We start from the raw sequence: 25,429 nt of genomic DNA on the forward strand, positions 1-25,429 counted from the left end.
TAAAATTGCATTCAATTGTTTATCGCTCAGTTTGTGCATCTAGTAGCAGTAATCTTTAGTTATGTTAACCCCTGTGTACACATACACTTAGGTACTAGAGGATCAGTATCTAATAAGTGGAAACCCTATGATTTTTCCAGAATTGTTTTAGCTAGGCAAAGTATAGACTCAAAAGGGAGAAAAGGCCAACTATATAACTGGGGCAAGGGTGGTACACATTCACTCCTAGGATTCAGGCAAACATACAATCATAAGATGGAGAATCTTTCTGTAACAAGAAAATATCCTAAATACCAGACGTCCTTTTACTTTGCATCATATCCTACCAAACATTTATGAGAGGTGCCTCAAATGCAGATTAGTATACTTAAAAAAAAAAAAAACAGATGCATTTTATTGGTTGAGTAGGGATACAAAACAAATGGTAAACATTAATATTACATTAACCACAGCCTCCTCTTGTCAAACTCAGAACTGTGCTGCATTGGTCTAATGCAGTACTTTGAAAAATCAGATTCCTAAATTAACCTTTAAGAAAAAAAAAAAAAAAGTTTGTACAACTGTTTACAAATAGATACCTTGTATTCTAATAGGTTTTCAATATTTTAGTTTATTAAAACTTAGAAAAAAAAAATCACAGTATTTTTAAGACAAAGCCCACAAAAGGATTTTCAAGAATATGGTGTGTATTTTCCACACACTTAGTTCTTTTTTGTTCATTATTTTAGCAAGCTTTCCTGACATTCATCCGCTTGGAAAAGCAGCTTGGGTAAATGCAGAGAACTCCCTTGGAACTTTTTTTCTTGAGGTACTAGGAGTATAGTGACCAATGCAAATAAAGAGAAAAAAAATTACATTTTACTTCTCATCTCTAGAGTAAATGCAACAGAATGGAAAGTACGTGTTAAAAAATTGTCCCAAAAGTGGTGCTTTTAAAAGTACTGCCATCCAGTATTAGTCATTCTTAGCAGAAAAGAGTGCACCAGAAAGTCTGTGCTGTGAAGCAAAAGTTCCATTAGTCCTTGTTCAACCAAAATTCATATTAACGAAGAAGAAAGGATGTAGTTAAGTCATTCCTTGACTCAGTTCCTCATTTAAATAAATGAACTTTATACAAACTCATTTGAGTATCAGTGCTTGAAAAATAGAAGATGCTACAAGTCCAAAAAAAGCAGCTTTCTATCCCTTCCTCAACTGTGTCAGTGTTCAAGCAACATTGTGTTTCCTAAAAGAATTATTCCATTTTGGTCACTACAAAGTTCTTCAGACATGAGGTTTGTGTTTGCTGTGAAGTGTCAATACTTTCTTCTGCTTGCTTTGCTTCATTATAAGTGTCCCCAACATTTTCTTTTGGCTTTCGGTTTTCTTCATTCTCCTTCTTATTTTCAACTGCAACTACAGTCCTGTAGAATAAACAAAGTCATCAGAATTCCAAAATAACATTTCTGTTTTCTTTAAGATCAGGGGAAAGGGTTATGGTGGTGAGGCAGAGGACATCTGTACATGACCAGCAGAATCTCTGCAAGACTTCCCCCTATACAATTCTGCCTTCATGCTGCCAAACAAACATACTTTGTCAATCCTATTAATAGCATGCCATTCACTCCTCGTTGGCTCTCTTCTACCTTAAACGCTCTACTTTGTCCCCCACCACCTCCACCCATTAAAACACTCACTACCCAAATGATTGCCAAACACTTCAAAAACAAGATTGATGCACTTCGTGAGGACATCTCCAATGAACAGGTATCCTCCCTACTTAGCATACCCTGTCTAACAGCACATTAAATACTTTCCTCTTTTGACCCAGCTACTGCTAAAGAGGTCACCAAACTTTTGTCAGATGCCCACCTAACCAATTGACCCCTGGATCCTGTTCCCTCGCAACTACTATGGTCACACTCATCTTCAATCCCTCTCCACTGGCACCTTCCCACCCCCCTAAAGCATCCACAGACCACTACCATACTTAAAAGCCCTCACTGGACCCCACCAACCTGCAAAAATTAAGACTTATCTCCTCTCCTTGCTCCCATTTACCTCTAAACTTTTAGAACGCTTAGTCTATAATCACATGAGCTACCTCACTAAAAAAAAAAAAACATCTTGACTCCTTCCAGTCTGGTGTTTGCTCACAGTACTCCACAAAAATGCCCTAATAAAACTCACTAACAAGCTACTAACTGCTAAAACCAACAGCCACTACTCCATACTCCCACTACTAGACCTTTCTGCTGCCTTTGATACTGCTGACCAGCCGCTCCTCAAGAAAATCCACTTTCCTGGCCTCCAAGATTATGCTCTTTCCTGGTTCTCTTCCTATCGCAGCATTCCTTTAGTGTTACCTACAACGCTATCAACTCTTCTACTTTCCTCCTTCTGTAGGAGTCCCCCCAAGGCTCTGTTCTTGTACCCCTTCTTTGCATTATCAACACCTCCTCTCTTGGTCCCTTAATAACCTTCCATGGCTCCCAATACCATCTCTACGCTGATGACACTCAAATCTCTCTATTCCTCACCTCAGCCCTTCAGTCTCCTCTCGCATTACTAACTTATTTACTGATATAAGAACATAAATGTCAGGCCACTTCCTCAATCTAAATCTTTCCAAAACCAAGCTTGTGATATTCCCCTCTATCCGTGCCCTCCTCCCTGACTTTTCCATCAATATTACAACTATCACTACTGACTTGTCCTTTTAGCCCCAAATCCAATTACTGTCAAAAGCTGTAGACTTCACTACCGTAACATCTCTAAAATTAGCCTCTTTTTAACTAATGAAACTACAAAGCTACTTATTCACTCCCTTTTTTATTTTTTACCTTGAATATTGCAACTCCCTTCTCAAAGACCTTCCTCTACACAGGCTATTCCCTTTAGTCAATCACAAATGCCACTGCCAGACTAATCCCTCTTACTAACCTCTCAGGGTGTTCCACTCCTTTATGCCAATCCTTCCACTGGCTTTCTACTGCCCAGCGAATTAAATAGAAAATATTAACATAAAAAGTAATTCCCAACTCTGTCCCAAGCTACATCCCTAGTCTCGTCTCAAAATATCAACCAAACCTTCCTCTCCGCTTCTGCAAAGACCTCCTGCTCCCTAGTCTCCTCCTTTTGTGCTTGTTTCCAGGACTTATCCAGAGCCTCTCCCAACCTCTGGAACTCTATACCTCAATCTGTCTGTCTATCTCCTACTCTGGCCACTTTCAGGTAGTCCCTGAAAACTCATTTCTTTAGGGAAGCCACTATAAAGGGCTGCAGATACAGGTACTGTGACTTCACTGTTCCATTTTAAATAAATGGCATTATTCATAAATGGACTGTATAATCATTTTTTGCTTTAACTTCTAAATTATGCTCGGGACTAAAAACAATTATATTTTCATTTGTATTGTTTTCAAGGCTTTCACACCTGTAAAGCCTGATTAGAAAACTCATTAGGGACTCATTCTTTATCAAGCAGCTCAGTATAAGCATTCAGTCAGACAGGAAGAGGTCAGCTACTGCTATGCTGTCTCTTTAGATAACCTGATGCTCTGGGAATCCTTTGCCATGTATTTATTAAAAAGAAAAAAGTAATAAATTATATTATATCAATGCTGTTATAATGGCCATAAAATTACATTTACAAAAAAAAAAAAAAAAAAAAGTTGGAGAATACACATTTTTCTAGGGTTAAATCTTGGCTTATATATAATTTAAAACAAGGATTTGACTAGCTCTTCTGTGACATTTTACAAGGAACCTGAACACCCAAGTCAGGATTTTACATTTTTTGGGGTTTAGAGATTGCTAGAAAGGTTACATTCATTCATTTTTATCAGTCCTGTATGGTCAATAGCTTTCTGAAAATCTAACTTACATGCCATGCCTTAAAACATGTTTTTCCCATTCTGTTCTAAGTGCAAAGGTTCTTCCACAGAATTCACAAGGGAAACGCTTTTCTTCAGCAGCAATCTCGACATCAGGAACCTGCATGGTACCTAAAAAAAAAATAGCAGTTGTTCTAATAGATGGACAGCTGTTACTATTCTCTAACACTTCCATCTTCTAATCAAATGAATGTCAGTGAATTCACAAAGAAAAATGTACAGCTATTTATAACATCGAAACTCATGTCTGTAACTGGCTTCTGAGCCTTATGGCTGGTTCAGATGGAGCTAGCGATGATCCAGGTTGGAAAACTTGTGTAACCCCACTGATGACATTACACTTTTCAGTCAACCTATAAATATAATTTAAGCCATGAGAAAGCTAAATTACATCTGATCTGTAAAAATTTTGGGCATTAAAAAAGAACCCGCTTATTTACATAGAACAGTAATTTTCAAATTCAAGTTGAAACAGTTACCAACCTTCTTCTGGCTTAGCAGCAGATTCTTCTTCATCACTGCTTGACGCCTCTGTTTTATCTCTCATTTGTTCTCTCATTTGTTCCAACTGATCCAAATTAACTAGCCCAACAAGCTCAAAATTGCGGCACACCTAAGGAAACAAAATCAGATATGACAGCTGGTGCTGACACCCATCTCTGCATAACACTAGAGTGAACGGTTATTTATATCTACGTTTCAGTTGCGCCAAAAACAATTGCACACCTTCAACTAATAAGATTGACTGATGCAAAAACAGCTTGGGGATCCAATCAAGTACTACCACACAGTATATTCTGCAAAATGTGGAGGAACTATGAAACTATTTTCATTGCATAATAATGTATGTATGATTAATTGGAAAATTTTCAAATCATGTCTTAACTACTTCCCATCCGCGCTACAGCCTATATACGGCTGCAGCGCGGACTTGAATTTTCGGGAGGCCGTCTTTATACGGCCTCCCAGAAACAGTCTCCCCGCGCACTCCCGAGAGCGCGCATCGGGGAAAATCTGTGTCAGCCGTGTCCCTTGGACACAGCCGATCACAGATCGTGGTGAATGGCCAATCACAGCGGCCATTCACCACGTGATCGGACCGTCCAAGGCGCCAGCGCGCCTTCCTCACACGGAGCCTGCAGTGTGAGGAAGGAGGGAGAGCTGCACAGCGCCAGGGACACAGAACAAATGTAATCAGGGCACCAATCACCAGTGCCCTGATTACTAGAGGTAAAAAAACATACACACAGTGCCCCCCATCAATGCCCACAATCAGTGCCCATAGTGCTGTCAGTCAGTGCCCATCAGTGCCTGCTCATCTAGGCACTGATGAGCACTGACTGGCAGCACTATGGGCACTGAGTGTGGGCACTGATGGTGATGCCCATCAGTGCTCATCAGTGCCGCCCATCAGTGCTCATCAGTGCCACCCGTCAGTGTCCATCAGTGCCATCCGCCAGTGCCCATCAGTGCCGCCTATCAGTGCCCATCAGTGCCACCCGTCAGTGCCGCCTCTCAGTGCCCAGCAGTGCCACCTCAGTGCCACCTCTTAGTGCCCAGCAGTGCCGCCTATCAGTGCTCATCAGTGCCGCCTATCAGTGCTCATCAGTGCCGCCTATCAGTGCCGCCTATCAGTGCTCATCAGTGCGGCATATTAGTACCTTCTCATCAGTGCCCATAAGTGCCACCTCATCAGTGCCCATAAGTGCCACCTCATCAGTGCCCATCAGTGCAGCCTATCAGTGCCCATCAGTGCCGCCTCATCAGCGCACATCAGTGAAGAAGAAAAATGTATTTTCAAAATTTACTCACAGAAAATAAAAAAAAAATTTTTTTTCAAAATTTTCTGTCTTTTTTCTTTTTTTTTGTAAAAAATAAAAAACCCAGAGGTGATTACATACCACCAAAAGAAAGCTCTATTTGTGTGAACAAAATGATAAAAATTTCATATGGGTACAGTGTAGCATGACCGCGCAATTGTCAGTCAAAGTGTGAGAGCGCTGAAAGCTGAAAATTGGTCTGGATGGGAAGGGGGTTTAAGTGCACAGTAGGCAAGTAGTTAAAGGATCAAAAAATTGAAGAACGTAGAAAAGACGTGTGATTATGTGACTATGCTACCAAAGACAAAGACATTCCCAGTCATGTATGTAAAAGGATGCACACCAGCGTAAAAAACTGACATTTAAAAAAATGCACCTAACCTTCCCTTTGCTTTACTATAGTGATCGATGCACTAGCAGTCAAGCGATGAAGGGTCCCTGCACAGCACCCACGCTGGCTGACTGAAAGCTTCTTGGCAGCTTGCACCATCAATTTCTGGGTCAAGCTGCTGTTTAATTTCAGGTAAGCACCTGAAGGTAGCAGAAACTTCTCCTCAGCATCCCAAGATCATGCTAAATGGTAATACAAGCATCACCATGGAGAGGGGTGTGCTATAAAGTCCGTGGCTTTAAGCCCACTATCGTCTACAGCAGATCCAGGAAATTTGCACATCTCTTATTGATTTTTTTTGCCAGAATAAAATGTAAACTTTGCTTTAAAACCTATTGTTCTATGCCAAGTGCATTATTAGATACGAAGTGGAACCAGAAAGACAGTTGGTGGTTTGGTAGATATGGCATTACTACACTGGAAGTCAGCAGTGCATTGGAAAATATAATTTCCAGCTACATGACTTTCGTGTTCTCTTCTGATAATCTGAAACATTCACATATTTACATACCTATTTAAAAAGGGGAACGGAATCTTCTGATTTCACATTTTCCAAAACAGTTACATTAGGGCATGCATTTCGCAATAACTGTCACAGTTGACAGTGTGCGTATGTCACCTCTCAAGCCCACAGGCTAAGTTTACACTTGCAAAAAATTCTAACGCTGAGACTAATTCGAACAATGCATCTATATTGTTACCATGTGTTTTTTGATGCGTTTAACGCATGAGGAGTTAGGAAAAAACGCACCCCAGATGCTCTCGAAGTGATTTTATTTTTTTAATTAAGGGGAGAGTTTGTCATTTTTGTTCAACCTCCAGGTTAATATATACCTATATATTTATTCATTTTAAGTGTAGGTAGTGAGGGGAACTGCCATCAACTTATTGTCACTGGAACAAGTGCCCTCACTGGAAAATTTCCCCCCAAAATCTTGTTCTAGTGGCAACTCTAAAAGGCATCTCATTGCTCACTGTCTCAATGACAATTAACACAGAGACAAAGAGTGAGAATTTATACAGAAATGTATGCAAAATAACTTTTGGGTAATGGCAGAACATCAACTAAAAAGTGCCTACTTACTGAAAGTACAACATAGTTTACACACACTTCTTATTTTTAATCAAATTCTTAAAAGTAAAGCTATACCTTATGTTCCTCCCTAAGGTGACTATCTAGTTCCTCGTTTTGCTTGGCTTCATAATAACATAACTGGCATTTGTAGGGCCTTAATTCATTGTGCTTCTCAATGTGCTGCTGAAGATTTTCATCACTGGAGCAGGTAAAGGTACATTTGTCACAGCGGAACACAACTCCTTGCAGTTGTTTTGATAACTTGGAGCGACAAACTTCGATAGGGACAACTCTCTCTTCTAAAAGAAAGAAAAAAAAAGGCAATGATGACATTTTTTTTTAAACTTTTATACAAAACAGAATATGTCAGTTAAACAAATACTTCAAGGTGTCCATGAACATATGTTGATTGTCATCAGATACCCAAGATTTTTGCACTGCTGTATGATGATCAAGCAGTCTATAGCACAAAAACCACCTCCCTGAGTTGCTTCCCAAAACATGACAGGTATAGTAGGAAATGTTTGTCATACAGCTTTTTGTTTTGCGACTGTAAGCAGCACCATGGCTGTATGAACGTCACATACACTGGTCATGTACAAATGTGCACATGGCAACGAACATTCAATAAAAAGATATTTCAGTGATTATATTGCTACTAAATAGGACATCACACCATATCTCATTTATTGGCCCTGTAAATAAAGAAGTATCTTCAGAAAGGAATGCACCGCCTTCTTTCAGCTTTTTTTTGCCATTTGTCTTTTTTGCAGTGGTATAATTTAATTGCTGCTAAAATTATTGAGAAACAGGTTTCTATGGCACATTGTTCCAGCAGATTTTGAATAGATTTTGAACAAAGAACTTTAAACCACAGTCAGCAAGGCAATTCTGCAATGTGAACAGTAACATGTTCCACAATGACCTTTGAGGACTGCATTCTGCAAGGCCCTGAAAAGACATTTCCAGCACTACAACACATACACTTGTGAAAAATCAACTAAGCCGGCACTGAGAATGAAATAAGTGTAGAAGACGAACCTAAAAATAGGCAAATCCAAAATAATAAAAAAAAGGTAAAAAAAAAAAAAATTCTAAAACTAACATTGTTAACATAACAAGAATAAAACAAGATTTGCAGATTTATATGGGATACAGAAAAAAACAGTGCTTAAGTTATCAAACAACATTAAATAGCCATTTTCCAGGACCTAAATACAGAATTATCTACTTGAGTTCTGAAGGAGCAGCTTTTAGGCCCATTGTCCATTTTATTCTTTCACTAATCTGGAACAAGCATGTGCAAATTTAGATTTACCCCTTGATGCTGCCATCCCTCAATCCTTTAGGACAGAGGTCTTCAAACTATGGCCCTCCAGTTGTTCAGGAACTATAATTCCCATCATGCCTAGTCATGTCTGTGAATGTCAAAGTTTAACAATGCCTGATGGGATGTGTATTTCCGTAAAACAGCTGGAGGGCCATAGTTTGAGGATTCCTGCTTTAGGAGGATCTAGATGCCAGGAGGTGGGCTTCCGGATCATGTGACCACTGTGATTAGCTGTCACATGATCAAAAGCTCTGGATCATAAACCATGATTGGGAGCTATCGATGATAGGGGGGTTTAGTTCCACTCTAAATAGATTAATAGGATGTTCTAAAACAGAAATGTCTACTTTCGGTCAGGATAGAGATAGGTGAGTTGTCATTAATGACGGACTCACTTGCAGCTAGTGAAGTGTCCTTAACCTGTTCCAGTCAGCCGTATGCATATATGCAATGGCTGGGTGAGTGGGCTTTAACATCAAGACACCACACGTATGCATCCATAAGAAAAAGCATTTCTGTGCTGATAGTGCACACACCCAACACAGGGACTAAGCTGTCTTACTCTGGATCAATTGTGGGTATCTGTGTATATAGAGGTTTTCTATTTGTGTGTTTTTTCTATTGGTTGAACTACATAGACTTGTGTGAAATAGAATAACTATAGGAGTTAGTCAAGGCATTCAACTTCATTCAACTTTTTTGGGAAACTGTTAAATTGGTTGTTTTTTTTCCACTTTAACTTATTTTCTAACATGTTTTATTCAGAAGAAACAGTGGTTTTGAGAACTGCACAGAAAAACACAAACAGCTGACCTGACTATGGCCCAGGGTGGCTGAATGGGTTTCCTTTTTTAGCCTTTACTCTATTTTCCTCTGGTAATCAAGCCAGCAAATCTGTTTTTCACAGCACAAACTCTTCAGCAAAATGGATCAGTTTACATGGATGAGACAAACCACTTAACACTGACAAGAGTGATTAAAATGATCAGCTTTTATTTATTCATATAAACCTTTATCAAGAAGGAAAAAAAAAAATAGTTTGCTGTAACAGATTATAATGTGTGAGCTGAAGTTTGACCAGATCACCAGGTGGGAAAAAAGCCAAAGATGCAGATGTCACATCTGGTAAGATACAATATAATACATTTTTGATTTGGGGTTTAATATTGCTTTAAAATGTAACTGCACCTTTTCATTTGTAGTTGAAAGCTCCATAGGAAGGAATGGAAGTGCAGAATGCATGCAATGACCTGGCTAGGAACACTGAAAAGACTGTGCAATTGAGTTGGAAAATAGCTCTCTGGATCAGCACCCCTATTGTGGTGTGTCTCTGCACGCACAGATACCAACTTGCACTGCCCCAAATACACCAGAGAACAGGAGGGAAACTGCCACTATCCCACCACAGAGGCACTTCTAGTTTTTTGCTTCGGGACTAGAAAGCCCATTATTCATTCCTCATGGTGGGCATGCCTCGCAGGGTCTCCAGGGATCACTGCCGTGTACCTGTACAGTATCCTGCCAGCAAGGTCATAGCATACAGAGTACCCCGGGAATTGCTGCCCGCAGGAATCCCAACTTGCCGGCAACATTACAGATCAGAACTGCTCTTGCATGGGGGTTTTGGTACAGTACCTATTGGCCTCAGGGTCATAGGCAACCGATCCAGATGTAGCCCCTCTCTACCCCAGCAATGGTGTACAGAATAAGCCATAAATAGGAAACTAAATCCCAGGAAAGGAATTCTACAGACAGACATGTGTAGACACATCCATCACTTAAGGACACAAACTAAAAACTGAGGCTTAGCTGAGCTGGGAGAATTTTTACCTGGGCAATGAATTCCTTCCTTTTTTTTTTTTGGTCAGTGTCTATTCACCCGAAGTAAAAAAGTATGCATATCTCATAGCCCTCATGGGCCACTGGGGAGGCTAAAAATCACTGTAGTAGCCTAGGCTATTAGTCCTGCTCAAGTGGCTTCCCTACTGCACCCAGAACACAGGGGGGTCACTTGCTTGGCACTGTTGGCATTCACAGAATGCCTTGTAAGACAGTTCTTCCACTCCTTCAACTGATCCTCAATTTTTCAATTCAAAGAAACAATTATATATACTTAGTTTCACAGAACCATGAGAACATACTGTGTAACATTTAGAAAAAAGTATTTGAGAAAGCAACAATCAAAAAATTGTATATTTGCAAATGTTAGGCTTAATTCTTTAATGGGAAAATGTATTTTAAATACTTTCTACACAATACATTGCAAACATGTTGACTGTTTGCTGAAAAACAGCCAAGAAAAAGCTTTTCATGAACATAAAACATGAACTAAAACCAGAAAAACATCTGGGTGATCACTAATTATTTCACTTTTGGACCCATGTGCAGGTGTCAATTTAAAAACATGATGTGTACTTGAAACTGAAGCTATTAAAGTGGTTGTAAACCTCAAACAAACATGAAATATGAAAGCTCATCCATCTATAGTGTGTACTTGTCTCAATTAAAAGGTCCAAGAGTCACTTTTGTCTGCTGCTTAATTCTTTTGCTATCAAAATGAATCACTTCTGTCAAGTTTTCCTGACACCAAAACAAAAATGTTGACAGGGGAGGGACCTCCAGCAGATTGGCAGCCTCAGATCTGTCCCTGTGTGCTGTGTGGAGGGGTGTGTGTCCTTTCCCTCCAATCAGCTTTCAGAGCTCTCCTCACTGAACTCTGCAGAGTAACTTCAGCTCTCAGATGAAAGGGCTGGAGATAGACAAATACAAATACAACTTATGTAGGAGGATTTGTTTTATCTCTGTTACCTGGGCCAGTCACTTTACTGCATATACACATTAAACTATGTATTTATTAGGCAGCACACATTCTAACGAATACATTGTGTATGAACTGTATACTGTATCTAGCTAAACTATAGTCACACATGCATAAGCAACACTCCCCCCCCCTTTTTTTTTAGGAGGCAAAATAGGCTTCCGAACATCGACTACAGCATCCCAAACTTCAGGTTAGTGGGTCTGTGCTAAGTCTGGTCCAGTGAAATCACCAGAGACTTTAGGGGACAGTCAGATGTTCAGACAAAAGCGATTGCTCCACAAATGAACACTCAGCTTGATCTATGAGAGGATGAGGTAGACATGGGATGACAGCCTGGTGATGTTTATGTATTGGGAACAATAGCAATAGGATAATGTTTTCAAAACTTGTTTGATTGATGCAATCCCCTGTGGAATGCAGCTTTTTCTCACTACTGTCAGTTGTTAAAGTAGAACTGAATTCAGAGTTAAGATCTGCTGTTATAAGGGGAACCTGTGAGTGCCCTTTGTGCCTAAAGCAGTATTCCTTGTGCATCAGCAGTACTCTGAAAATGGATCTTATCTTGAATTTCTCCTAAAAATATCTTTGCATTTCCTGATCGAAATAAACTTCCTGTGCAAAATCTGGTGCAGCTCTACACAGAAACCAATCAGCTTCCAAGTTTTATTGTCAAATCTTAACTGAGCAAGCTGAAGTTAGATGCTGATTGGCTACCATGCATAGCTGCACCAGATTCTGAGTGCTCCAGTTTTCGTTAATCTCCCCCAATATGTTACAGCCATTTTTTTAAAAGTTTTCTTTACACTCTGTTCCACTTTACTGTCAGAATGACTCCTGGTGTTTTCCAGTAATTTTTGCCTCCGGTGTTTTATTTGGACCCTTCACTATCTCTCTTTTTAGATGTTTCACATTTCCTTTACTCAACTGCAGACATTGTTTGCCTTGTTTAGGAGTGCCTCAAACTCTCCTTATCCTGGCAAACTGACCCATCCTTAATGTAGGCTTGCCTTGAGTAGTCATAAAAGGTTGAGAACCCAGATTGAAGACCAACAGTTAGGTGTAAGCAGGAAACCTGTCACTCTACTCGACAGCAGTAACTATAATGGACCCCAATCAAATTAAACTTTCCAACAATTAAAAATATAAGCAATATGCATTTCTTTTCTGCACTATGTTTGAATAGGAAAAAATATTTTTTCCATTAATGAACAATTTCCCGCTTTTTTATTTTTATTTTTTAACTCAGCACTTTGCATTCTTACAACTGTCTGCTGTGGACGGTGATAGCTCAATCACTGCAAGACTTGATAACAAATACTTGATGCTTATGTGTGTCTTTATACTTCTGAAGTCTCTGGGGTTTAAATGGTCTAAAAGAAAAGTGTTTTACACAAAACCACCAATAAAATTCTAACCGTTCTTTTCCTAATATATACCTTTTCTGCCTTTTTTTTCCCCAAATATAAAAGGCTCATTTTCGATTGGTAATTTATTTTAATTATGTCTAAGTATTTTTCAATGTAAAGTGTACCTGTCCCCAGTTTATTGATATTAAATGTGTATGTTAACAGTAAAAGACTTTAAAAAAAAACCTTCACTGACCTTGTAGCTGCAGGTACTCTGGTTAGAAGGTAATGTTATAAAGCACAATAGAATCTGAAAGTTAGGTTTTGGTTAGTTTCTAAAAGGTTACAGCCCTTACTGTGTGCTTACATTAGAAGACTGCTAAGCCCCTGATTTGATGGTGAGTTTCTGGCAGTGCCTTCAGCTACAGAGGTAAGTGTGATCATGTTTTGCATTTTTTACTGCTTGTTAAGAGTAGGCAAATATTTGAATATTCACAGTCTGGACACAGGTGCACTTTAACTCAGATCTACATTATACCCGAGTTGAAAAAGTAAGCCCTAAAATGAATACAGTGGGTACAGCATACAGCCTGGATTTCTATTTATTTTAACAGGCAAAAATTTAGAACGCATATCCATCCTTCCAAGTCTCTTTTGCCTTTAATTTCATGATGTGGGAACATATTGTTCATCTATTTTAATGCAGGTGAAGATTTTTTGCTGTATTTCCCATGCAGAATATATGGTATGATGCAACAGTGTGTTAGTAATATGCTCATTTTTCTGTTATGCACATTTGTCAAATAAAGCTTTTTGGGAAAAAAAAAAAAAGTAATGTGTTGGGATTCTGATTGATGATACAACAAGCAAAGAGAATAAAAAAGTTACTGTATAAAGAACTGCACGATTCTGGATAAAATGAGAATCATGATTTTTTTGCTTAGAATAAAGATTATGATTCTCTCACGATTCTCTGCGTAACATACTCTTTTCCATTATACAAAAAAAAATTGGGCTAACTTTACAGTTTAGTTTTCTTAAATTCATTAAAAAATGTATTTTTTTGCAAAAAAATGCGTTTAAAAGACTTCAGTGCAAATACAGTGCGACATAAAAGATTGTAATGATCTCCATTTTATTCTCTAGGGTCTCTGCTAAAAAAAAAAAAAATAAAAATATATATTATATATATATATATATATATATATATATATATATATGTGTGTTAGGGTTATGCTGCCCCCTACAAGAGTAGGACAGTAGGCAGAGAAAAGCTTGAGCACACCTAAATGTGCAGTCCCTGGGGGTATACTCCCACTTCCTGCTATAGGTATTCAGTTTTGTAACAAGCAGTGTCAGAAGAAAATATCCAACTCCAGAGGGGCGGGTGCTGTGTCCGTCAATGAACATCAGAGAAATGGATTTTTACGATAAGTCAAAAATCCCATTTTCCCTTTCGTTCATTGACGGACACAGCTCTTTATCTTCATAACCGTAGGGACGCCCCAAAGCAGTGTCAAACATTAGGGGTGGGAACAGCAGATAACAAATTTTCCAAAGGCTAAATGTAGCCAACCAGGTAACATGGAGCTCAACTGACAGCTGGAGCTCACCTGAAAAAAACACCCTCAAAGAGGACAAATCCTCTAAACAGCAGCCTGCAAAACTTTGCAGCCAAAAGAAGCATCCGCAGATGCCAACACATCCACTTTCTAAAACTTTGTGAATGTGCGCACAGACGACCAAGTGGCCGCTTTGCAAACTTGCACCACTGACGCCTGATGACTAAGTGCCCTAGTAGAGTGTCCCAAATATTCTAGGCTCATGGACAGGACCAGAGCAGACTTCTGAAGATTCAGAATCCAACCAAACTCACTCAGCGTTTGAAGAATGATCTCCAAGTTGGCCAACAGGGCAGTCGAAAACTCTGCTCGCAAGCGTAGATTGTCCAGGTACCCCAGTATCGCGATTCCCCGCTGACGCAGTAATGCTAGAACTGAATACCTTTAGCAGGAAGTGGGAATATCCCCCCAGGGATTGCCCCATAGGCGTGCTCAAGCTTTTCTCTGCCTAGTGTCCTACTCCTGTAGGGGGCATAATAACCCTACGGTCATGAAGATGAAGAGCTGTGTCCGTCAATGAATGAAAGAGAAATACTGGTTTTAACTTGTAAGCAACGAATGTCAGAAAAAGGCTTAGTCTTTAAGAGGTTAACTTCCCTCCTTTACAGACGGAAGTTCATTCCTTTGATCTAAAACATTATATATATATATATATATATATATATATATATATATATATATATATATATATATATATATATATAGTTATCTAGCAGCCTTTACAATGTTGATGAACATTTTTGACAGCTGTGAGTGAGCAGAGAAAAGCTCTGTATGAATCGAGGACATGCTGTTTTAAGATCGTAAGGGGGGTGAATCGAGATCGCGATTTTTTAACGATTAATTACGCCGCTCTACTGTATATGCATGTCATATGCTTCAGGCAGCAGATGCTTCCAGTGAACAAGAGTAGCTGTGTTCTGGACACAATGGACTACAAAGAATGTTACAAAGGTTATGGAAAAACGAGTAGACCTTCTAAACTGTCCATGCTAAACTTTTGCTAGATAGCCCTCACAGCTTACTGGAATTTCTCTTGAAGTCATTTAAGAGTGGCTACCCAAACAATTATGATCTTGCAAGGTTTATTCTGTACACCAACAGATTAGTTTAGAGAGCACCATGTATCCACCCTGACAACACTGCACCTGAGAGAATTTACCCATATTAACATGGGAATCAAAATAATGGTGTCAGCTGTTCTGCTGCTGCATCTCTTGCTATAACAATTCAAGTAATAAAATGATCCAAATAATGTACGGACTAATTTAGCAATTTTATAACTAACACCAAGACATTTTTTCTTAACTAATTATTACCTACAATCCTTAAGCAGCTGTCAATTTTAGGGTTATAACATACTTGTCATGTATGCTTGGAATACAAAGAAGAATGGCCAACATGAGATAATATCGTAGCAATAAAAGAAAAAGAAGGCAATATTAAAAACATATACAAAAAGGGGTTGATTTACTAAAAATGGAGAGTGCAAAATCTGGTGCAGCTGTGCATGGTAGCCAATCAGCTACTAAATTTAGCTTGTTCAATTAAGCATTGAGAAAAAAAACAAGAAGCGGATTCTTTTTTATACAGAGGTGCACTCTCCGGTTTTAGTAAATCAACCCTCTAGCCTGCTACTTTTCAGAGGCACAGAAATTTTAGACTAACACAGAGAGGGAAGGCTGTTTTCACTCTCTGAATATGATTTTTAGCACTGTTATCGCATTTTTTCTTTCACAGAGTTTCATAGTATGCCTACTCATAGTTGACAGTCAATACCCAGACAGGAAATAGCTGACCTCATTAAGGTGAGGACACCCAGCTGCTGGCCATTGATGCCCCCAAATGCCTTCCTGGACACCCAGATAGTGATCCAAAGTGAAGGCCAAGTAAATGCACTGATTAAACCCTCAATCAAATTTTCATGTATGCAGATAGAATGGTATCCTGCAAGATAGCACATGAGAGACAAAATACACTGCTCGTGCTCATCTTCTAAATGACAGGAAAACAACAGCCTATTAGCCAAAAAAATGCAACACAGAAAGAACTAGTTCCTTTACATGGTGAATTAGTGTTCTATCTTGAGAGATGGTTTAAAATTATTTTCAAGCCCTGCATAAGTCTGTGTACACTTTTAGCTGCAGAATACAATCTCCAAGTGCTTACATGATGACTTTCTAGTTTCCATTACATGTCACACTAAACGTAAAGTAAGTGTAAAGTGGTTTTGCATATTTTGCTTTCCTTATTATGGTCAGGACTAAAAAATAAATACTCTTTTCCTTTTTAGATGGGTAAACATGAAGTAGTGCATGTAAATATTTGTCTATAAAAAAAAAAAAGTTTAAAAATGTAAAATATTTAAGGAGAATTAACCCCAAACCATTTGTTTCCCTTAAACACATTTGTGAATATGAAGGACTGTAAATGTTTACCGTTCACCAATCCAGGAAATGTATACGGATTTGTCATTAAAAACTGCATAAGCAGGCATTATCTTCAGTCAAAAAAACACGTCAAAACAATTAACAGAACCAGAGCTTTAAGTAAGATGATTTATATGCATGTTTGGACTATTCCAGTGAAAAGGTTACCTCAAGCCTTCCTTATTGTTACTTTAATATGATGGACAGCCTCTTTAGCTAATAAGGAGGCTTAAAAAAGGTATAATGGGGAAGGGGTAAACAATTTTTTTTTGGGGGGGGGGGACATTTGCATGTCATTTTAGCTTCAGATTGATTTGACATGGAATTTCAACAAAGGCAACTTGTGGGTTTTCTTTTCATATGATCAGTTTCAACTGCTCAGATTGGTAGCATACTGACTTTAGTCTAAATTGGGGATCATGTAAGCTGCAACCATAGAATCAATCTAATAGGGCCAACATAAAACGTGAAAGCTTATAGTGGTCGGTTGTTGTGTGTGTGTTGTGGTGTGTTTCAGGGACACACAAACTGTTTTATCCAATGTTTGCATTGATTTAGAAGTGTTCAATAACCTGCAAGCTTGTTTTGCCCTAATTCAAATAAATATGGTAAAATGGGAGCAAGTCTAATGTAATTAACTGTACTGACAGACATGTTTGTTACTACATAAAAGACTGTTTCAGGAAGTCCAAGGTATTTCCTATTTTTCTATTGATAACATAACCAAGTACAACTACTTTAACATGGGTATCTATGTGTTTTCTTATGTACTAAATTTGTCTGTATCTAGTTCTCAATATACCCGTTATTGAGAATACATTTATATGACCGGATTAGTTCAGTAACCAAATATTTTCACCAGCAAGGTGCAAAATGGTCCCCACCCTGGACACAGGTCTGGCAAAGATCTGCAGCTGACAACAGGGTCATGCTTTTGATTTATGCATAACCCTGAAAGCTGTTTCTTTAACATCATTCTCAATCTTGTTTGAGATTGTAAGGAACAGTGACATGTAAGAATTAAAAATAGTGCCAAGCAGGACCGCAAAACGATGGTCACCCACTGAAGTCAAGCAGTTTTAATGTCATATACTACAGTTACATAGAACAATAAAAAAATATAATTCAATTACTTTGAAGATTGCGTTTCTAAATAATGAATACTGTGGTGACTAAAGGGTTAATCCAACTGAAAATACAATGTATGGTTGGCCATAGATGGAAAAACTGGACTTTTGTCTTAGCGTAAAATCCTTTTCTCTGATGTTCATTGACGGACACAGCTCCATATCTTCTTGACTGATGGTTTATGCTGCTCTCCATAGGAGTAGGACACTAGGCGGAAAAAAAATCTGACCACACCTTTTGGGCAGTCCCAGGAGGTATACTCCCACTTCCTGCTATAGGACTTCAGTTTTGTAACAAGCAGTGTCAGAAGTACATAAAACCCAACTCAATAGAGGGGCGGGTGCTGTGTCCGTTAATGATCATCAGAGAAAAGGATTTTACGGTAAGAGAAAAATCCAATTTTCTCTTTCGTTCATTGACGGACACAGCCCAATATCTTCTTGACTGATGGGATGTCCCAAAGCAGTGTCAATATGAGGGGTGGGAATAACACAGCAAGAAAAAACACACTTCCTAAAGGCTAAACATAGCCAACCAGGCAAAACAGGAGCTCAACCAGGAACAACTGGAGCTCACCTGACAAAAATAAATACACCTTCAAAGAGGCCTAAACCTCTCTAACAGCGGCCTGCAAAACCTTGCGGCCAAAAGAAGCATCTGCAGATGCCAACACATCCCCCTTATAAAATTTTGTGAAAGTGTGCACAGACGACCATGTGGCCGCCTTGCATATCTGCATCACTCTCGCCTGATGACAGAAGGCCCAGGAGACACTAAGCACCCTCGTAGAATGCGCCTTAATAGGGAAAGGAGGATCCTGACCCTTTTTGGAATATGCCTGCACCACCGTCTGTCTGATCCATCTGGAAATGATCGCAGCAGATGCGACCATCCCCTTACAGGGTCCATCTGTAAGGACAAAGAATCCGATTTCTGGAATGACTTTGTCGCTGTCAGGTACACCGACTGCCTGAACCACATACAAAGAATGTAAGGCAATCTCTTTAGGATGCTTAGGACACAGAGAAGGCAACACATAAATGTCTTCATTTAAATGGAAACCAGAGACGACTTTAGGAAGGAACGACTGACGGGTACAAAGCACCACCTTGTCTCTGTGAACCACCAGGTAAGGTGAACAATAGGACAACGCAGCCAGCTCCGACACCCTGCGCGCAGAAATAATACCCACCAAGAAAGCTACCTTCTGTGTCAAAGTGAGCAGAGGAATCTCACAAATATTTTCAAAGGGCCGTCTCTGAAGAACCGACAGCACTAAATTGAGATCCCACGGAGGCAGCAGAGACCTCACAGGGGGAAGCCAGGTGGTGGACCCCCTGAACAAGGGTTTGAACCAGGAAGCCTTTAGAACCACTTTAGCAGCCTGCTTAAATTAAATCTGTGAGGACAGAAATACAGGAGCAGATATCAACTCTGTGGCTGTCACCCCTATGCTGGCTTTACAACCTAGTGAACCATTGATCAGATATAAACATGAAAGATGACATTTACATGATGCATGTTTGCTGCACATCAGTGAGTAAGTAGGTAGTCAACCAAGGAAAGTCACCGGTTTCAACTGGATGGGGCCCACATTATAGAATGTTTGAATGCATCCTGGTTTGCAGATTGTCCAATGCAGTTTACAATATGAAACAAATGAGACCACACTATGACAAAGCCTTTACCTCTATGCAGCACAATATGATCTATCATATTGTGTTTGTATTTGGTATGATACAGGCAGAGTGGACATCTGAGATCTTTGGGCCCCTCTTGGGGAACAGCTGAATGGCCTGCTTCAATATGCATGGTAAAAGCAGATCTGTTGAAGAAAATGATAAAATTAAGATATGTAATCAATAATTTCTCACCATTGTCAATTAGGCTGGCCATACATTATACAATTTACTTGTTCAAGTACAACTTTCCTTTAGCTTTACCAAAACCATACAATATGAGGTCAAAAAGATTATCTGAATATGGTTATAGTGGTTACCGGCCATTAGGGACAGATGTCCATCCCTGGAAACAGACAGATGTGTCTAGGGAGGGACATCTGGTCCAAACAAAATGATATTGCTTGATGTGTGGATACATGCAAAGATTGGCAAACAACTGTGTCTCCTAACAGCTGTCGTCATTACCGCAAACCGGCTGAGCGGCTGTCCGCTATGGCCAGTCAGCCCAGCCACAGTAACATAGTGTCTCTTGACACTTTATGCCTGTTCATCCACGTGAAGGAGGCTTAAATTGCTTGGTTTTTGATAGTGAAACACAGTTAACATACCACCTGACACCAATACAATAATTATGACAACAACCTACAATAGTTACTTTTTGTAACTATTAGACATATTTCAGCATTCACAATTCCTGACCCTGAAATTTATTTGAATGACATCGTGCCAAGGATATTTACACGCACCTATGCAAGCGAAGTTGAGTAACCTACATCTGTTTTAGAACTGTATGAGGAAACACAGGAGGAAAACCATGCAAACCCAGGGAGACTTGCAAATTCCATGCACATCTATTCCTTATCACCAGAGCATGCACATGTATTCATTCATAAAATGTAACCCAAGGCAAGCTTACACAGTCTTACTCTTAAGCTGGACATACAACAGTAGAATTTAATAAGAAAATTTTTGTTTTCAGAATGTTCGTTCAATTTTCTAATGGCTATTGGCATTGAATCAGTAGTGGCGAGAACATTCGAAGGAGCAGGATACAAAAAACTTCTCAAATGCATTTCAAACTATGAATGGGGTTTTTTGTTTGGGAAGAATTGTACATGTTGTAATAAAAGCTGTTTAATATATCTGGGATTTCATTCAAACAGCAGGCATGGATGAAAATTCAAGGGCTTTTGAATGAAATTAGTTGACTCAATGATGGCAGGAAACAATGTTCTGATGCAAAATTTTTCTACGCATGTTTGAATGAAAAATCTACCTAAATTACTTTGAGCTGGGATTGAGATTCTAGCTAATGATTTGGTTGATCTAAAGATACATTTTCTCCCAACACCCACTGAACTTTGGAAAAAAGCATCAGCTAAAGACACGTGCCCCATACACCCATGTCTCTTCTCAGTTACCCTTCATGCATAGTTATTTTTACAATTCTGATGGAATGTTAAAGTTAAACCCATGTGGGTTGTTCTTACTTGTAGCATGTATAAAAGTTGCAGTCTTTGCACTTAAACAGCTTCTTTCCTCCATGTTTGTCCCTGTAGTGACGGCGAATGCTTTGAATGTACCCAGAAGAAAAGTCACAAAATTCACACTTGAGGATAAACTCTTCTTTATGTTCTAGCGCCATTGTAACCACAGGTAGAGGTCCAGGACTATTATTGCTGTTATTTCTGGCTAAAGCAGCTGACTGATAGTGATTAAGCTGCTGCTGGACATCTGGTGGCTCAGAATATGTGGCTTCTATAAAAGAAAAAATACAGTCACACTTAGAGGTTGACAGTCCAATCTGCTGTAGTCAAAATTTCAGTTTCTGACAAACACAAAGAAGGAGCTTCCAGTCAGACATAGGATCTACCTGTTCAAGTTATGTAAACCTGTCACTAGGTAACAAGCTAATAGGCAGATTTTGTGTGTGTAAATTTAAAGCTGGACTCAGAGAAAACCTTTAGTATGAGCAAATATTGTCTAAATACAAATTGTATCCCACAATACAACATGCAGGGTACAAAGGAATTTAAGTATGAAGCTAAACAGAAATATTAAGCATCAGTAAAATTTTTTATTAACTTAATTTTTTATTACCTTAGCTATCTATCCATCTAGAACAGGAGTCTCCAAACTATGGCCCTCCAGTTGTTCAGGAACAAACAATTCCCATCATGCCTAGTCATGTCTGTGAATGTTAGAGTTTTATATTGCCTCATGGGACGTGTAGTTCCGCAACAGCTGCAGGGCCGTAGTTTCGAGATCTCTGATCTAGAATATAAAAAGTGAGGGTATGTGCAGGGGAGGTAGAACAAGACATTTTCCATAGATGGCACAGAAAACACTTCCTTTCATGTGTTGATACATAGGTGAGTGTCTAGATATACAGCAATTTATTAAAAAGGCAAAAATTGTTTCAAATGTTTTAGTATTAACAAGAAACATTGCATTTATTCTATAGAATTGTCTTCTTACCCTCTGGACCATCCTTCCCCATTCGTGTACTTTGTTTGGCACGTGGGCTACCTGGAGCCATAGTTCGAACCTTTGGTAGTGTAAGAGTTTTTCCATGGGCCTTTATACAGTGAACTTTTAACTGACTGATTGTCATTTTTGATACTGAACATAATGAGCACTTGTAGGCATGTTCACCTGAAAATGTTATACAATAAAATTAATAAAGTGGCAATATTTATGTAAATCAATTTTACAACAAAACTATCTGAACACCACACCTATTTCATTCCAAAATCTCACCTCCATGTGTCTTTGCAATATGTGTTTTCAGACGGCTATTTGAAGAAGATTTGAATGGGCAATGTTTACATCTAAATGGCTTGTAATGTCCATGGTGTTCCTGGAGGTGTCGATCTAGACTGGGAGGGGAAAAAAAAGGGGCATTTTAAAATAAGTGCACTTTTAATTTTTTAGGCTACGTTCACATCTTGGCGTTGCTATTACAGGTGTTTTTATGGGCATTTTTGCAGGCGTTTTACAGGCGTTTTTAGATTGACTAGAGACCAATGGAAAACGCCTGTAATCTGCCCAAAAAGAAGCTCATGTTGGGCGTTTTGCTTACGGCGTCAAAGTGCTCAGATGTGAACAGGGGCCATTAAAATGAATAGGATTTGTCTTGTTGGGCATTTTGTGAGCTGATCCTAGAGCAGAAAAACGCCCCCAAAACGCCTACATGTGAACGTAGCCTTAATTTAGGAATCCTAAGGCACCTCACTTTTTGGTTCTGACAAAACAGGTCCAACCTAAGCAATGCATTGAATAATTAATTGTTTGCTTACCAATACAGAGAAGGAAAAGTTAAGCAAATTGCTTTTTTTCTTGTTTTTGCCAATTAGCACTGTGTTTACATTTACATGCAATACTGTATTAGCTCTACAGTTGGATGTGTAATAGAATTTGTCATAATTGACTGAATAAGAGGCATCGTTTAGCTCCCTATTTCCATTGGTGCGTTCATGAATTTTGAAGGATTGTGTGTCTTGTGTCTCAATTTAATATAATGTACAAGGTATCATCATGTTCTGACTAAAGATATCTGCATAGTTTGCTTCAAATTCTGTTGGTTTTCTTTTCATTTTAGTTTGTTTTGCTCAACGGTTAGCACGTTGGTTTGGAGAAATATTTAAATATTAATATATTTTTGCACTGTGGCAAAAGACATCTAGCCATTAGGATCACCTCACACATTAAAACGGTTCATAATCACTGCTTTGAGTAATTACAGTTTTTTACAAGAACAATTCAGATCCACTTGGTCTAATTCATGTTGTCACATTTCTACGAGAAATACATGATTGCCTCCAGAAAGATCCTTGCTATCTGCATATGTTCCTGAACATTTCTCCAAGGGTCAAGGAGAGGACAACCAAAGATTATCCAGAGACATATTTATGCACTTAAATAAGTGAGTTTATTGCAGAGGTGTCTGGTTTAAATACTGGTTTACTCCTAATATCTAGATATCTCAGTGGTTCGTATTTCATTATGCATGGGTCCTTCCTTCATTGAACCATTTTTTTTATTCAGTGTATGTGATTTCATAGTTAGCTGCCTATAGATTTCCTTATCAACTTGCAAATAAGGTTGTTTTAGACCCGATATGCCCATAATCAGGTAATCTATGTAAAGCATTCTATATACTGAATAGCTGTAACTAAAGATGTGAACATCACGTAGGACTGATTGAGACCTAAGCAATTGAAAAAAAGATTCTTAATTGACTGCTGTAATTCTGCTCTTCACAATCCCTAAATTCTGCAGGAGTACCAAACCACTGCATTGGTCAAATCTGGGAAACAAGGAAAGCCTTGAAGGAGGTGGTTCTACTTATTATTACGGTAGTCTGATGGCATGTGGCAAATGTAATTGGTCCTCAAAATGCTCTCCATGGCATGCAAATATGTAAGGATATATGTTGCTCCATATTTGTTTTTTCACGGTGCTTTACAAAGTGTCAGTGGACACAGTCTTGGATAGTCACAAATGGAGGATCTATTTACCTATGGTAAGCCCTATTCACAGCCTATCAGAAGGTAGACCCTTTGCTTTTCTTTACATGTACCACTTTAAGCGGCTCTTCAGTCATTTTTTCATCTTTCAATCCTTTAAATCCTCTGCCCTTGTTGTTTTAACTTTGGATTGTAAAACATTTTTTTCTGGCACTAAATACCTTACACAGCCCACTTCCTTTCTTGTCTGGTAGTTTGCCAGCAAAGGGGGGGGGGGGGAGTGGAGGATGCATAAATCACAGGAGAACCAAGGGGAGCTGGAGAGCTACAGAGCTGGGGGGGGAGCTGGACGAGGGCGGAGATAACAGGAGACTGCAGAGATCCATGTGTATTTATCAAGAGAGGAGAAATGTGCAGGCAAGTAGTGGTGTGAGTGTGTCTGTCTGTATATATATATATATGGTTGTGTCTGTTTATGTGTGCGTCTTTATGTATGTGTCTGTGTAAATCCAGGAAGTGAACAGGCAGCAGCTTCAGCTGCCCACATTTAAAATGGCTGCAGCCAGACTTAGTGGAGGGAGATTTCTGCAGCATTTTTGACAAGTACAGAATCCCAGTATATATATATATAATAATATGCAAAGTGGTTGGAGGGAAGCTTCAGAATGGCAAATATGTTTTATTACAAATAATGTGAGCAGACTGTAGTTCCCTTTTTAAGCTTATACTATATCTGGATACTCTGCAGAACTATTAACACCTTGCTCATGGATTACCCAGGGTAATATGCAGACTGGCACACATACTGGAACATGCAAACATTTTACGCCAATGCAGAGATGAGCATAACATTATGTGCATAAATAAATATAACATCAACCCATAAATCAAACGGAAGTGTTTTTTTTTTCGTTCTCAGAATGCTTACTTGTGCCTGAAGGCAGAGACAAAGGAGCAGAACTGGCAGCTGTATTTGTCTTCTCGAGTAAACATGGCTAGTGCCAAGTGACTCCTCTCATGGGAACGCAAGCCTTGCATTGACATTAGAACGCGGTCACACTGTTTACAGGGGTAGCCACCAATCCTACATCTCTTTGGTAATTTTACTTCTATGGAAGCTTCTTCTGCTACTGGTTTTGATTCTTCAGGCTCTTTTTCAACTTCTGTGTTACTCACCTCCACCTCCACCTCTGCATCATCCTTACATAGAAAGAAGCAAAAAAAAAAAAAGTTTATTTAAGGAATTTCTGGATTTTAAGAACCAATATTTCTTAAAATATGGGATGAACTCAGCTAAGGGAGGGGTTTTCTTGAAAACATGTGCTTTCTTAAATGGCTGTATGGCTCTTGGCAGAAGGTCACCAAGGTGAGGAGCATAAGATAAAAAAAAAAAAAAAGCACAGATAACTATATATTTGTAAAACAGAATGATTGTAGCAAC

At 39.0% G+C, this 25,429-nt stretch overlaps 1 protein-coding gene across 1 annotated transcript in view; it reads right to left on the bottom strand.

The window, feature by feature from the left end:
• Positions 1–590: 590 nt before the first annotated feature.
• The window catches only part of ZNF462 (zinc finger protein 462), a 120,097-nt gene continuing 95,258 nt past the window's right edge, over positions 591–25,429 (bottom strand). The window contains exons 5-13 of the mRNA XM_082259665.1: positions 24,917–25,188; positions 22,280–22,398; positions 21,998–22,174; positions 21,010–21,277; positions 19,526–19,662; positions 7,237–7,460; positions 4,359–4,488; positions 3,866–3,986; positions 591–1,403 (exon numbers count right to left, since the gene is read on the bottom strand). Coding sequence (XP_082115791.1) covers positions 1,235–1,403; positions 3,866–3,986; positions 4,359–4,488; positions 7,237–7,460; positions 19,526–19,662; positions 21,010–21,277; positions 21,998–22,174; positions 22,280–22,398; positions 24,917–25,188 — 1,617 coding nt within the window. The 3' untranslated portion in view covers positions 591–1,234. The remainder of the gene's footprint in view (positions 1,404–3,865; positions 3,987–4,358; positions 4,489–7,236; positions 7,461–19,525; positions 19,663–21,009; positions 21,278–21,997; positions 22,175–22,279; positions 22,399–24,916; positions 25,189–25,429) is intronic.

Source organism: Pelophylax lessonae (assembly GCF_965119305.1).
Source record: "Pelophylax lessonae genome assembly, chromosome: 1".
Lineage (NCBI taxonomy): Eukaryota > Metazoa > Chordata > Amphibia > Anura > Ranidae > Pelophylax > Pelophylax lessonae.